Here is a 13,519-nt window from a genome sequence, read left to right as displayed (position 1 = left end):
AGATCGGGGATTTTCAAGTGGTGTGCGATGCTGTACCTTGCGATTGCAGGGATGCCGTACACTGTGACCTAAGCGATTCAGTACCACATCATCTTGGGAACTTTGCTGTGACAACAGCAGCAGGACATCATGGGGAAATTTGCTATGACTAATATTACCACTACACCTACCATCGAAAGTGATGCTGTGCTTTTCTAAGCTGACGGTTGCGAAAGCCGTGTCACTAGTTATCGTCGACTCTTTACTAGTTTCATTGTCGATGTCATCAACTACGTGGAACCATACAGCTATCACCCAACGGATGTCAACCAGATCTGAACAAACTCCTACGGTGTTCACAGTACCCTCTTCGAAATGAGCATGTGAAAGACACATATTCGTTTCCTTGCGTTTGCTTGAAAACTGCTAGCTAGAAAGTCGATTCCAAAGTGTCATTGTATCTCCACTATCCATTTAACATGCTAATTACCGGAGCTAGCGGTTCAGGCAAAATCGAATTTGTTAAACATTTGATCGAACACAAACATCATTTGATCGATATCCACCTCAGCGGACCGTATGATGTTACAATGTGTGGCAGTCAGTCGACAGCCTCATGCGAGAAAGTGAAGACGATTCCATCGTGTTTGTCGAAGGCATTCCTAGAGAAGACGACGGGATTGTGACTAACCCCAATCAAACCCATCTGGTCATCTTCGACGATATATTTGGAGGAGACGAAGAATTAATTGAACTGTGGTTTACGCACAAAGGGCATCATCGTAACGCCAGTGTCATTTATATCACTCAAACTTTGCTTCAACAACGTAAAACCCATGCACCGTCATTCTGATTGCGCATTACCTGGTCTTGTTTAGAAAAGACTGACCCATGCGTCCCATGATTCCACACAAACCCTACATTCCAATTTACTCGTAGATTTAAAACCCGCCACCCACGATTATGTACAGTTTTGTACCTATCTGTTTCACCACAGGTGCCTAGACGGAGGGCCTGCTGTGTACACTTCCCTGTTGTCGACTTAACAATAAAAAAGATCTATAAAAGCCCCGGACACTTTTGGTCTGTCTCACAAATTGTCAACATGACATCAAACCAAACGCATTATTTGACAGAAACAAATTAGCCATGAAGCAACTGGCGGATCTCCACTTCGACACTTATACCTAAAGCAAATCATTTTTAAACCTGGAGTCAGGTGTTGTCTAGGAAGTGTCATCATTCGCGCCCTCTTAATACGGAATCCGAATGCCCTCAAAGTCTTTCCCAAGAAAAAAAGCCACTCCCCAACCTAAAGGATCACATAAGAAAAAGAAAGAGTGCAACGGTGTCAAAACCAGGTCACAGCCACAGAAAAAGAAAAAGAAAATGTCACAGAAAAGACCATAGAAAACAGCTTCTACCCTCAAGAGGCAGATTTGTCAGGACGCAACCTTACATTTGCAAACCACAAGTCGCAGCGACGGTTACCGCGTTTCCGGTAGTCTTAGGTTCTTCCGCTTCTCCGTTGAAGGTGAATCCAGAGAAGACCAATTTCACATGCGTTCTTCCTAATTTGCTGAAACAATGCAAACATTCTCCTCCAGCGGTGACACCTCCTCTTTAGCTGCAGTGGTAGCTGCTTACAAAGTAACTGCCCCCAAAATCCAAGTCCAAGAGAGATAGGGCATGTTACAGTGTTTGCTGGATTTATCCAAGCAGGAACTGTTCCAATTTACTCCTATGCCAAACCCCTCCACAAATCGTAATTCATGTAATGATGTTGATACGACGTAAGTCAATTAGTGGGGACGCATTCCAGTATAAAAAGGACACGTGGAAAACGATGGGGATCAGTGTTTTTGTGCTCCTGAACGTCAACAGATGCCCCTCAAAGAAGTGCACACCATCACGTTCGTCGTTCTTCTGTCTACCAACGCCAATAAAAAGGAAAAATAAAAAGAACAGTCTCTTCATCCGAATAAAACGCTTAGTCAAGCGTCGACGTCAACCGGGAAAAAGACATACTCGTTCAAAGAAAAAGAGGAGCAACCAAAGGAGAGGAAATTTTTTATATCGATTTTGGAGAAAAGTCGTGACCCTTTTGACGAAGCGGTAGTCCCAAAAAAAAGAACAGAAATGAGAGTGTGCCAAACATAGACGTCAGTTTATTTTGTGTGTGTCCCAGAACAAACAAACAAAGCTGTCACCCCCAGAAGCCACCTTTCTTCTACCCCTGAAAGAAAGAAGAGGAAAGGACTTCCTCCTCGTCTAGCCAAACATTGGAACGTGCCGTCCCTCCCGTCCAAAGCCCATTCATCCATGCGTAAACATATACTTTAAACCCGCTCGAAATACATCATCGATACAGCGTGCGAATGGTGTCTGAATGTCTTTAAATGTACGATAACTTTGTCTCCACGTGAGAAAGAATGCTTAACCCAACATAAAAACGTTCTTTGCCTAATAGTTAAAAAGATAATACCCATCCGTCAAAAGAAATAGATGTTAATGTAACGCGGATGGTTTTTATACCTGCTGTTAGCACCCATACTCATAGCTATATTGTTACCAGCGATTACAGGACTCGTGAGAGCTGGTGCGTCACAAGCGATAGGTAACACTATGTAGGAAGAAGAAGATAAAACGTATCTCTAGGATCAAAATATCTCAGATATAAGCTTTGGAATCGAATGGAAGGATGAAAACTGAATTTAGTGCCTTACAAACGATGGATGGAATCCCATTGTTGGCAAGAACAATGCACCCCGCATTTTACCGAAATGTTCCAGTTACAACACGATTTGTCAGAAACGGAAAAATCGCAAGAGTACTGTCAACTATTGAAACAAATGCAACTTTTTCACCAGGAAGCTCTAGACGAATCAGCCATAGGAACTCTGATTGATTTTAATACACTGATAAAAAGTCCATCACCACCTCTACCACCCCCCAGTCACCAAGACAGAAAAGGAGAAGAAGTTTCAAACTCCACCACAAAAGTACGCAAGTTTACAACACCAACAGAGAATGTACGCATACAGCACCACCCACATGCATAATTGTTTGGATTAAAATGGCGTTGACCACCCCTTCTTCAACAGAAGAGAAAAGGAAGGTCAAGACAAAAGATAAACAAGACCCAATTATCCCTGTACAGACCCCCTCCTCCTCGAGACGTATGGCTCGTCGGACACGCAAAGTATTACAGTCCTACAAAATACCACACGAAGACATGAGTAGCATCAGTAAAATGTGGGTAACATTTTATAAAACATGGAGAAGGTGTTAGCCAGCATATACTACAATCCAACCCACCCTGCAGGTTACGGAGGAGTTCAGAAATTGAATCGTGCTGACAAAATCCGAATGAAAAGTGTCCGCTTACCTCAAGTATAACAATGGTTAAAAGAACAAGCCCACATGCACCATACACAAACTCATTCAACGAAAAGTCGTACCCGAGAGGAGGGCATCGATTATCAGTGTCAAGCCGATTTAACAGCTGTCTTTCATTTGGTCACCTACAGTCATGGCTACAAATATTTGTTTTGTGCCATCGAGGTCTTTTCTGAATTTGCATGGGTGGTGCCGTTTACTTCCAAATGGAGCGGTGAAATAGTGCGTGCCTTCCAACTGGTGTTGAAACAAAGTGTTTGTCACCATCTTTGATGGCAAATCCATAAAAACACCGAATTTCTGAACCAAGCTTTGCAAAAAGAATTAACGAAACGAGATATTCACCATTGAGAAACCATAATTACAATCCAGCAGCGAGGAACGTTTTCGACGCACCTTGAAAGATTATTTTACGCAGGAGCATGCTCTCAAGTACATCGATGTCTTACCGTACCTGGTCCAAACGCGCAACCAATCTTACCATCGGAGCATCGGATGTGATTCCAAAGAAGTGACTTCCGACCACGAAGTGACCGTTTATGAGCGTCTGTTTGGTAAGTTTCAAACTTGCCTGACCCCAAGAAAGATGGAGTGTTGACGACAGGAGATTGGGTGGGCATTGACAAAACCAAACGTACATTCAACAAAGGTTACTTACCCAACTGAATCAAGAATTGTTTTGTGTCACTGCACGTGAGTGTGGCCGTCATCCTGCTATCGATAAATTAGAAGACACGAACGGGAAAGTAATAAAATGATGGTTTTACGTGCCCGAGTTACAATGCGTGACCAAAAATGAAAACGAAGTGCACGACATCGAAAACGTACTCGATGGAAGATCACGTAAAGTGCCAAAAAGACGTATGAAAGAAGTCAAAGTACGTTGGAAAGGACATCCTCCCAGTTTTGATTCTTGAATCTACGCTTCTACTACAAGTCATATAAGATTAGTAGTCATTGGCAATTAAAAGAAGTGACCATCATGCCTCTCAAGTCATCACGCCAATGACCACTCCTTCACCCAGTTCATCTGTTCAAAGTCTACAAAAACGACCCTTGTGAGTGTAGGGTGGAGAACGTGTGCCTAAAACACAAATTGTTTTATTTTCTGCCAAATCTTTGTGGAATATTGTGTTATTGGACTGCCATAGCCAATTTGAGTTTTCAACAAGGAGACAAACAATTGTTGACCATTTTATTGAGCAGCTGCATCGGTTACCTTCTTCCCTTTTCTTCCTTGAAATACTCAAACGGTAACAATGCGTAAATCTCTCATCAATAACCACCCAAACAACAATCATCCTCTTTTGGACACTCCTCTAACTTCGAATGACCCATCGGACAGCAGAACTCTGGAATTGTGAATAACCAATTTTTCCTAATGTTACCGAGTGTCAGTTCAATAGATCCAATTGTATATATGAACTGCCAACAAATAAGAACACATATAACATGAAAATTTCCATGATATTATTTTAGTGGTCAACATCTAGTGACCACGACTGCTGACAGAGTTAAAGCCGTGTTTGGCAAAGCCTTGGAGAGTGTCCGAAAAGTGTCACTCTTGTGTACAATAAAGTAGCTAATCGAACTGAAGACATTTTCAGAGAGCAAAGTTGTGTCCATTACATTTTGTCCTAAATTGTATGACATTTATGATGGGGACGTCAAGATACTCCAGGGTCGACCCGTACCACCCATTTATGACAACTTGAGTTTTGCGAAGTTTTGCGATCTCCGGTAGAACTGAACCAAGGACACAATTTGATCTTTTTGTACTGCGATGTGGTGGAGTAGAATTAGGTGGGAAACACTTCCGTACCGTTACTTCTTGTTATTACTTTTAAAGTCGATTCTGCCACGCACGCTGACGAGGAAGGTGGGCACAGGTATCACGTTCACCGCGAATTTGTATATTCTCACTATTTTCCCTTCGGTAAGTCGTATTATGACACTCTCAACATTACTATAAAAGGAGATATGAAACAAAATTCCATTCACCAAAGGGAAAGCCAGGGTGAAATTCCATCAATTTCTAAGTCATGTATCCTGTGTAAAGCGATGTCGCTCGACAGCGAGGAAATGGTTTAAGAGATATGTTGAAATCGGCCTTGCGTTTCGTGGCTCCGTTTTGATACCGATGATGACACGAGGATTGCACGCATTGAAAGACGCCGCTTTGACGCCAGGCAAAGAATTTGTTCAAAATTTTATCAAAGACAAACAAAACCCCAAAGAAGCTTTCTTTAAACCAGACAAAAGTGTTTGCTTGGAACGGGGAAAACATTTTGGGCCAACGAGAAACTCCTATAAATGCCATGTACGCTACGGAGTCAGGCATTCATGCTTCCCTGACGCCACAACAAGGTCAAGAGAGAACGAGACGACGAAAACAACCAATTCAGAGGACTTCACACCCATAGATCTAGAAAGACAAAGAAAAGAAGGAGCATCTGAGACTTAGAAGTTTTGATTATAAGATCGCAGAGAGAGAGAGAAAAAATGATGCATATAGTCTTGCACCTGTTCCAGTCTGAACTGGATCTGTTTGCTATGCCACCCACCGTGATGACGATACAAGAACCACAAAGGGTCGAATTCCATCCCGTCCCCTCTTTGATGGATTCCGCTCCCATCAAGTTGAAATCAAAGGAATGCTCGAAGATTACATAGATCGGAATAGCAGTTACTTGTACCTGAAAGTAAAAGTGATCGACACATCAACGGACGGTCACAATCTAATTGATGAGGATAAAGTACTCCACGTCAACAATGTCATGCATTCGTTGTTGAGCGAAGTGGATTTGTATTTGAATTACTAACTGGTTAGCAGCAGCATGTATACGTATACTTATCAAACGTACCTGAAAAATCTCTCGACGTACAGACAAGAATTTAAGAACACTAATGTGGATGCTTGCATGGTATGGAAACCTGAAACGCCAGACAAGTTGGACATAGTATCGAATAAAATAAGGCACGTAGAGACAACATTGACGAAAGCCGTACTTTAGAACTGATGGATCTTTTGAATTTGGACATGGCGTTGAAAGGTGAGTATTTGTTGAACGGTGTGGATGTTCGACTGATAGTGAATCGAAGTATTTGCGCTTTTGTTTTGATGGCTGATGCTGCCTATTACCAAACCATCATCCGAGGAGCCAGACTACGTGCGACGCGTGGAAGTATTGCCTAAAGTAGGAAACGACATCAGTAAGACGTTGAACAGAACGACTGCCAAATATCCGATACGTCGAGTGGAAGTGAAAACATTCACCATTTCAGCTGGACAGCGATCTATGATCGAAGATCATCTGTTCCAAGGACAGTTACCCAAGCGTTTAATCACTCGTATCGTAATCAATGTAGCCTTCAACGGAGATCTCGACAAAACGGTTCTAAATTCGGTGTGTTCTAAATCGAATTCAGTCGAGATGACATGACCTTGTGTACCAGACCCTTCGAACTTTGATGAGAAGAATTACTTGAGATCGTACATGTCCCAGTACGACGCCACTGGACAGTTAAGGACCAACACCAGTCACGGTATTACACACGTGGATTAGACAGGAGGTTACGCTTTGTGGGCCTTTGATTTAATTTCCAGACAAAGGCATCGACGAGGGACATTTTTGCCCTATTAAATCCGGCCATATTCGGGTGGAACTTCAGTTTAAAAAACCTTTACCCAAAGACAATACGATGATCTTCATCATGAATGCCGAATTCGATTATACGGTAGAAATCAACAGTTTGAGAGAAGTCATTCTAAATTATTAGAAACTATGGAAGACTTTCATCTCTCTTTGAATGGGGAAGACTCAGTGGAAAAAGAAATGGAATGGAAGGATGCCGTGGAAGCCTTGGAAGACGAAGATGGTATAGTGATTTGGTCCAGAAGGCCAGAACAAGAACAACATATTGTCTCCTGTTTTGCCAAGGACTTGGCGGAAAAATACGAAATTGATGAAGGAAGATTGCTATGGATATCAAAATGATCATCTCTGTTAAATTCAACACGATAAATGTATGATAATGTGTCAAGAAAAATCAGTGTTGCATCGGTTGTATAAAGACTTGAGTGATCATTCCTCTCCTTAATTGATTGCTCTAGAGATCCATCGCATCGAAGCTCTCTTGGCTCAGAGTGCAGAGACGAAACTAAGAAATGGTCACTCGTCAGACATTTTCAAGCAAAAAGTCAGGATTGAATTGATGACATATCTTTACATGTGAAAGAAACAAGAAAAAGAAACTAAAAATGGATACATGGGACCTTTTTTACCGTTTGAACAACCGTTCGTACACTATACTTGGAATCCTGTCGTGTGTGCTAAAGATCAACTTCTTGATCGCAAACCTCAAGACCATCATGCTTATGTGATCAACAAGGACGACATTTATCTCCCAGAAACCACTGGGTAGCCGTCTACTTCCCCAGAAAGGGTTGTGTGGTGTCTTTTGATTCGTAGGGATTACCACCTTTATGAGAGGAAATGACCCGACTACATGATTCAATAATGTGAAATTACAAGCCACATATTCCATACTGTGTAGACAATATTGTGTGCATTTTCTTCATCAATGCAGTCTTGGATATTCCTTAGAACGTTTAGTGACTTATTTCGATCGTGACTGTTTTAGAAGCTATGACAAATTAGAGCTATGGTTTTGCGACAATTATGAATATTTTTTATCTTTAGCAACGAAACGCCGAGTCCATATCTGATCAAGTGACCTGCCTCTGCGGAAGTCTAACTTGACGTCACAACGTTGTCACCCTTGTCAAAAAGTAGCATGTTTGAGAAATTGTTTGTTTGTTTGAAATTGTTAGTTGTTTGTGACTTAAATAAACAAATGTTGTTTTGATAAATGTGTCCGTCTTTTGTTTTCAATAAACACTGTGACTATACATGCTCTTTGACTTCTCTCTATCCCTCTCCATAAAGATCAGCCACCATAGCATTCCGACTGAACAAAACCGTTGGGATGTTGTCAATCGCGTCCACGCTTGAGCCGTATAAGGCGAGGAAATCTCATTTCTGACCATCTATTGGTGACTGTTCCTGCAATGAAGATCTGATCAAGACTAGCCAAGCTGAACAAAGCTTACGTGAACTTACATCGTGTCAGGAAAAGCCTAATACCTAAGCCTGAAGATGTAGAGAATGTCAGGATGTTGCAAGTGACTGAAAACCTGATCGAAGAGTTCTTCAGAGAGGAAATATAGAAAAAGCAAAAAGAGTGGAGAAGTGCAGACTTCAGAAGCAGCAGACAGAACAGCAGCAGTAACAGCAGAAGCCGGACATAGGTTTTATATACGGGCGTGTGGACACGAAAGAACTTGCCTTCTCTATTCACAGAAGCATACCATATCCTCCGGAAAAACCTGCAGCCAGACGGGACGCAATATTAGTCAATAGAAGTTTGCAATAACTCCCTGTCAACACATCAGCCCGTTTCAGGGCTACACCCAAATATATAGAAAAGAGATAATAGTCAAATTGCCAATTGTATGTAAGTAAGTTTAAGAAAAGTATGTCTATAAGCACTTCGTTTCTTAGTTTTATGTCAAAAAATAGAAGTGTGTCTATCAACACTTCGATTGTTTGTCTTGTCAGTTAGTGTGTATGTTTTTGTAGGTAAAAACGTCAACGTGAGTGTGTCTTTTAGGTCCACGCGTTCCATGTTTTTTGGTGATGGTATAGGTATTGTGAATTTCATGGTAAAGGGGATGTTTTCCTTCATGTCCGCGATTCAGACATAAAGCAGAGCGTTCGTCAATCTGGCTACCTAAAGGTGACCAGTCAACATAAAAGTGAGTGAAACAATTGCTACAATGTTGGAACTAGAAAGGCACCTTGAGTATACAAGACTCTTTTTTGATGAGCTGACCATGGAGGCGATTGCAGAAAGTGCGAGAATAGAAGAGGAGGAGGAGGAAAGGAAAAGAAGATAAGGAAGAAAGAATCCTACATCATATCATGCTAGGGTCTCTGTGTGACGTCGAGCCTGAGGTGAGAACAATGGCACGACCAGTACCAGTACCATTTATTTTCAAGGTTTCCTATCGTACCTTGGATTGTTAACATAGAACTGTTATGAATAGGTTTTTACTTCGAAAGACACTGCGTCTTGAGAAAAGGGAGGTGTGACTTTTAAAAACACAGCGCGTTAAACATGATCAGTTTGCTGAACCCGTTTCACAAATTATTGATAATATATACATTACATCATGCCTGGCATTCAAGCAATTAAACACCACCAGCTGTCTCATTACAATAGGTGAGTGATTCAGTTTTTATCCTATTAGATCTTGGTCTTTTATAGCGGAGAAATTCCTTCTAGCTTGCAATATTTGTTTTAAAACATAATAGTTATACCAATAACATACTGAAATGTAGTCCCAAGACTTTTCAAGATACCTTTTGAGAACTTTTATGGCAAGATGAAGGATAAAGCCTTAGTAAACCACATATTTTTCCCAAACCGGAACTGAGCGTCAAGCCTGTTGTAACGCGTAAGTAGAAATTATCAAAATATGGTGTTAAATCAGGTCCATATAATGGAGAAAAGTTTTGTCTTGCGCTATTTCTGTTATTTGTTTAGTGAAAATGCTATTATATTTTAAAAATGATAAGAATTACGTCATCTTTGTTATTGAAGATTGCGGGATACTTCCAGATATAGTGAATACCACATATAACATAACAGATGATAGTCTAACGGCAGTGTACAGATGTACTGAAGGCACAGTTGTGTTTCCTTCCACAAGTAACACGAATCTCACATGCATGACGTCAGGAAACTGGTCTCAGAGTTCATTCACTTGTGTGGATAACAGTATAAGCGGTAAGTTTATTTTATGTGGAAACAAGAAAATGCTCTCTATTCCAAGTTGTAAAAAATAAACATATGTGTTTCATTTAATTTAGGGAAAGTTTATCGCCTAGAAATGTTTAATTAAATAACATAAATGCAGAAAAATATATGTTGATAAGATGTCCGATTCCACGCTTCGTTTTCATGATTAAATCAAATGTATTGCAACACGGATTGAAACTGATGACAGCAGCAGTACTAGCTATTCAGTGCCAAATGTTGCCATCCACCCATTACATGTGTAATGTACCCGTTAGACATCCCTCTACTCGCCCGTCACAAGTCTAAGACATGCTTAATAAAGCCAAATTCATATTTACCACAGTGCCTAAAACAATTATAATATAGAGAAAAAAACAAGAAATTGACACTCAAAGACTTTAGACTGCTTCCAAATGCCACTAAAGGTATTTGATGTCCATGAGATTCACAATTATAAAGGACCAATGTGGTATCTTAATTGTCATTAAACTGAGAAGAAAAGTAAATACTACGTTTTTAATAATGCCATTTTACGTACTGGGACGTATTCATAATTATATTTTAAAGGGATTATAGCTCTTGCATACCATGTAAATATCCATTGTCTGTAATGATTACTTGATTGCATCAGGTAATGTTTGTTTGCCTTATAATGCCATTAGGTTCTTTCTTCAAGTACTTAGGTCGATCAATTTCTCGCACTTTATTGATGAAATTTCAACACATATTAAACATAATTGAAACAGGTTGAACAAAAATATCAAGAGGTATTACTCTTAACGTATCAGTTCAACGGCAAGTGTAACGTGCTTATCTCAACGAAAGAAGGAAATATAACTGAATTTAAATGAAAAAAATTAATCTTCGTGTTTCACGTCTTCACATATTGTGCACCAATGCATCGATTTGTCTACGTGTTTGACCTCTGTACAGAATGGTGATAACTTTTAGCAACTCATGGAACCACTTGTTACATAGAAACCCTATATGATTTTAAAATAATTTCTAACTAAAATGGAATACAAAATGATGTATGCATCAACTTGTTTTAAAATTTGTGTGGACTTTTTTTAAATTAAAATTGCAAACACTCAATACGCACTGTTTGTTCTTCATGGTACGTTTTTACACCCAATATATACAAATGGAGAAAAGCTACGAAGTATCTATGACCTCGTAAATACACCCCCCCCAAAAAAAAAAAAGAATGCCTCATTTTATGTTGTTAAGTAGATTAGAGAGATGGACGATATAGATCATCTCTTAAGCTAGGTCGCCGGTTAGATTCCCATCAGCGACAATGTTTCTCCAGACATTATTTAGGAACCCACGGTTGCGAAGTTGTTAGAGTGTCGGACGTGTAATCCATGGGTCACGGGGTCGTTCTGCAAAAGCCTCCTCGGCTTGTCCTTGGGAAAGGCACCCAACTCCGACTTCTTCGGCATGATATAGTGAGTGATATGTTAATACCGTTATACCGTTAAAATCAAGCAATCAAAGCTGACCTTAATTTATAACCGAGTTTTTAATTCACAAAAGAAAGAGATCATGGTTGTCGTATACACGCAGCTATATGGTGTCTAGTAAAATTCGAAAACTTCAGGTTAAAATATTCTAATTTAATTTTTTTTTCAGGAGTAGACAGTCTTCATGACCTCACTGGGTATCCCATTTTGCTCGTACTATTGGTGCCACTTCTTTTTTTAATGTCCGTATAAAGACTGTTTTCATGGACTGATATATAAAGAATTGTTATTTCATCTGTCTTTTGTTATTATTTCGTCTGTCTTTTGTTATTATTTTATCTGTCTTATTTTTAGGTCTTGGCAGCTATAATAGACAAGTGTTAGGCACCATTGCTCTTACAAGTGTTGAATTATGGCATTACTATTTTTAATTCTCTGCCAATAACCATAGCTCAGTTTTGACACACATCCCGTAGAAGAACAGGAACGAGTAACGAGCATGTTTTTCGATCACAGTACCGTAAATTAAACAGTAATATTGCTGAACATTTTTTAACGTAACTTGCAGCGTATCCCAAAAAATTGTTTTATTTGCTTGTCTTTTAAACATGATTGATCGTGATTCTTAATCCAAAATTCACAAGATATCATATGTAAAGAAACACTGGATCAAACACATTGTTTAAAATTCTGCATATTTTCATATTTTGTATATAACTACATATTTACATATGTTGCATTACCCGGTTAATAAACTATCCATTTGGGTAAAAAATCAACAATGAATTCTTTACTTAAATGAATCTCAATTTTAAAATGTCACGGTGTTCTTTGCATTGCAATTTTTAACGTGATAAATGTTCATTTTGTGAATAGATATTATGAATAATTTGTGTACATAATATATATATATATATATATATATATATATATATATATATATATATATATATATATATATATATATATATATATAAGATATTTACTCGGTTGATGACATCGGTTTTTAAAAGTGGGAAGTTGTGTAATTGGTTGTATTTTCAAAACTATATTTTTTTTATCCAATGAATATTTTATAGACGCACCTTTAGAAATATGACAAGTGCAGGGAAATATCAAGTAACCAAAGAAAGTATCCATTTACTGTATCATTATCATTTCACGCTTGTTACGTTGGATTCAATAGGCGAGTCTAAGTTTAAATAATATATGCGGGGCTTCGTGATCTGTGATAATATTATAATCATTGGTGACTTAAACGAGTCTTACGCATCGCTGAATTTAACACTCTCTGGAAGTAATGATACTTACTGACTTGCAAATTGTAATAACTGAGCCGATTAGAGTAACAGAAAACACAGCAACGATTCTAGGTCTCTGTTGATGCAAAGTGTAAGTGATTACAAGGTCTATTCAGTTTTTGGCTGCATTATGAATCTTCCATTGTTTAAGCAGAGAAGTATGACTTTATAATAAAGCGGATTTGAAACGATTAATAATCCTATATCAAGTATAGAATGGATGATATGATAAGGACATGTGGTTGTTTAACTTATGCCGCTTCAACTTTTGCTTTGTCCTCTATTCAGTTTGCTGAAGATAGTAATGATTTCTCTCAGTAACCATTCAACTGAGGGATGAATGTTGACATGATAGCACAATATGCATACCAAACAGGAAGCGCAACCGCATTCAAAATTTAATATAAACTGTAATACTCTGAGTCATTGGAAAAAACACAAAATGGTACATAACAAATTGCAATAGGTCAAAAGGGAAGAAAATGAGAAATGTATTCGTAAATTGTAACT

The 13,519-nt window shown here is 39.1% G+C and overlaps 1 protein-coding gene across 1 annotated transcript in view; it reads left to right on the top strand.

Annotated features, from left to right (window-relative positions):
• LOC149775948 (uncharacterized) overlaps positions 1–12,002 on the top strand; it is a 48,627-nt gene extending 36,625 nt beyond the window's left edge. The window contains exons 3-4 of the mRNA XM_089942320.1: positions 10,045–10,230; positions 11,878–12,002. Of these exons, the coding sequence (XP_089798446.1) occupies positions 10,045–10,230; positions 11,878–11,960 (269 nt within the window). The 3' untranslated portion in view covers positions 11,961–12,002. The remainder of the gene's footprint in view (positions 1–10,044; positions 10,231–11,877) is intronic.
• Positions 12,003–13,519: the final 1,517 nt, after the last annotated feature.

This window comes from Sinohyriopsis cumingii, chromosome 18 (genome assembly GCF_028554795.1).
Source record: "Sinohyriopsis cumingii isolate HCF-2022 chromosome 18, ASM2855479v2, whole genome shotgun sequence".
NCBI classification, from domain to species: Eukaryota; Metazoa; Mollusca; class Bivalvia; order Unionida; family Unionidae; genus Sinohyriopsis; species Sinohyriopsis cumingii.
The sequence above is the reverse complement of the archived record's forward strand: the minus strand, read 5'-3'. Positions and strand labels throughout refer to the sequence as shown.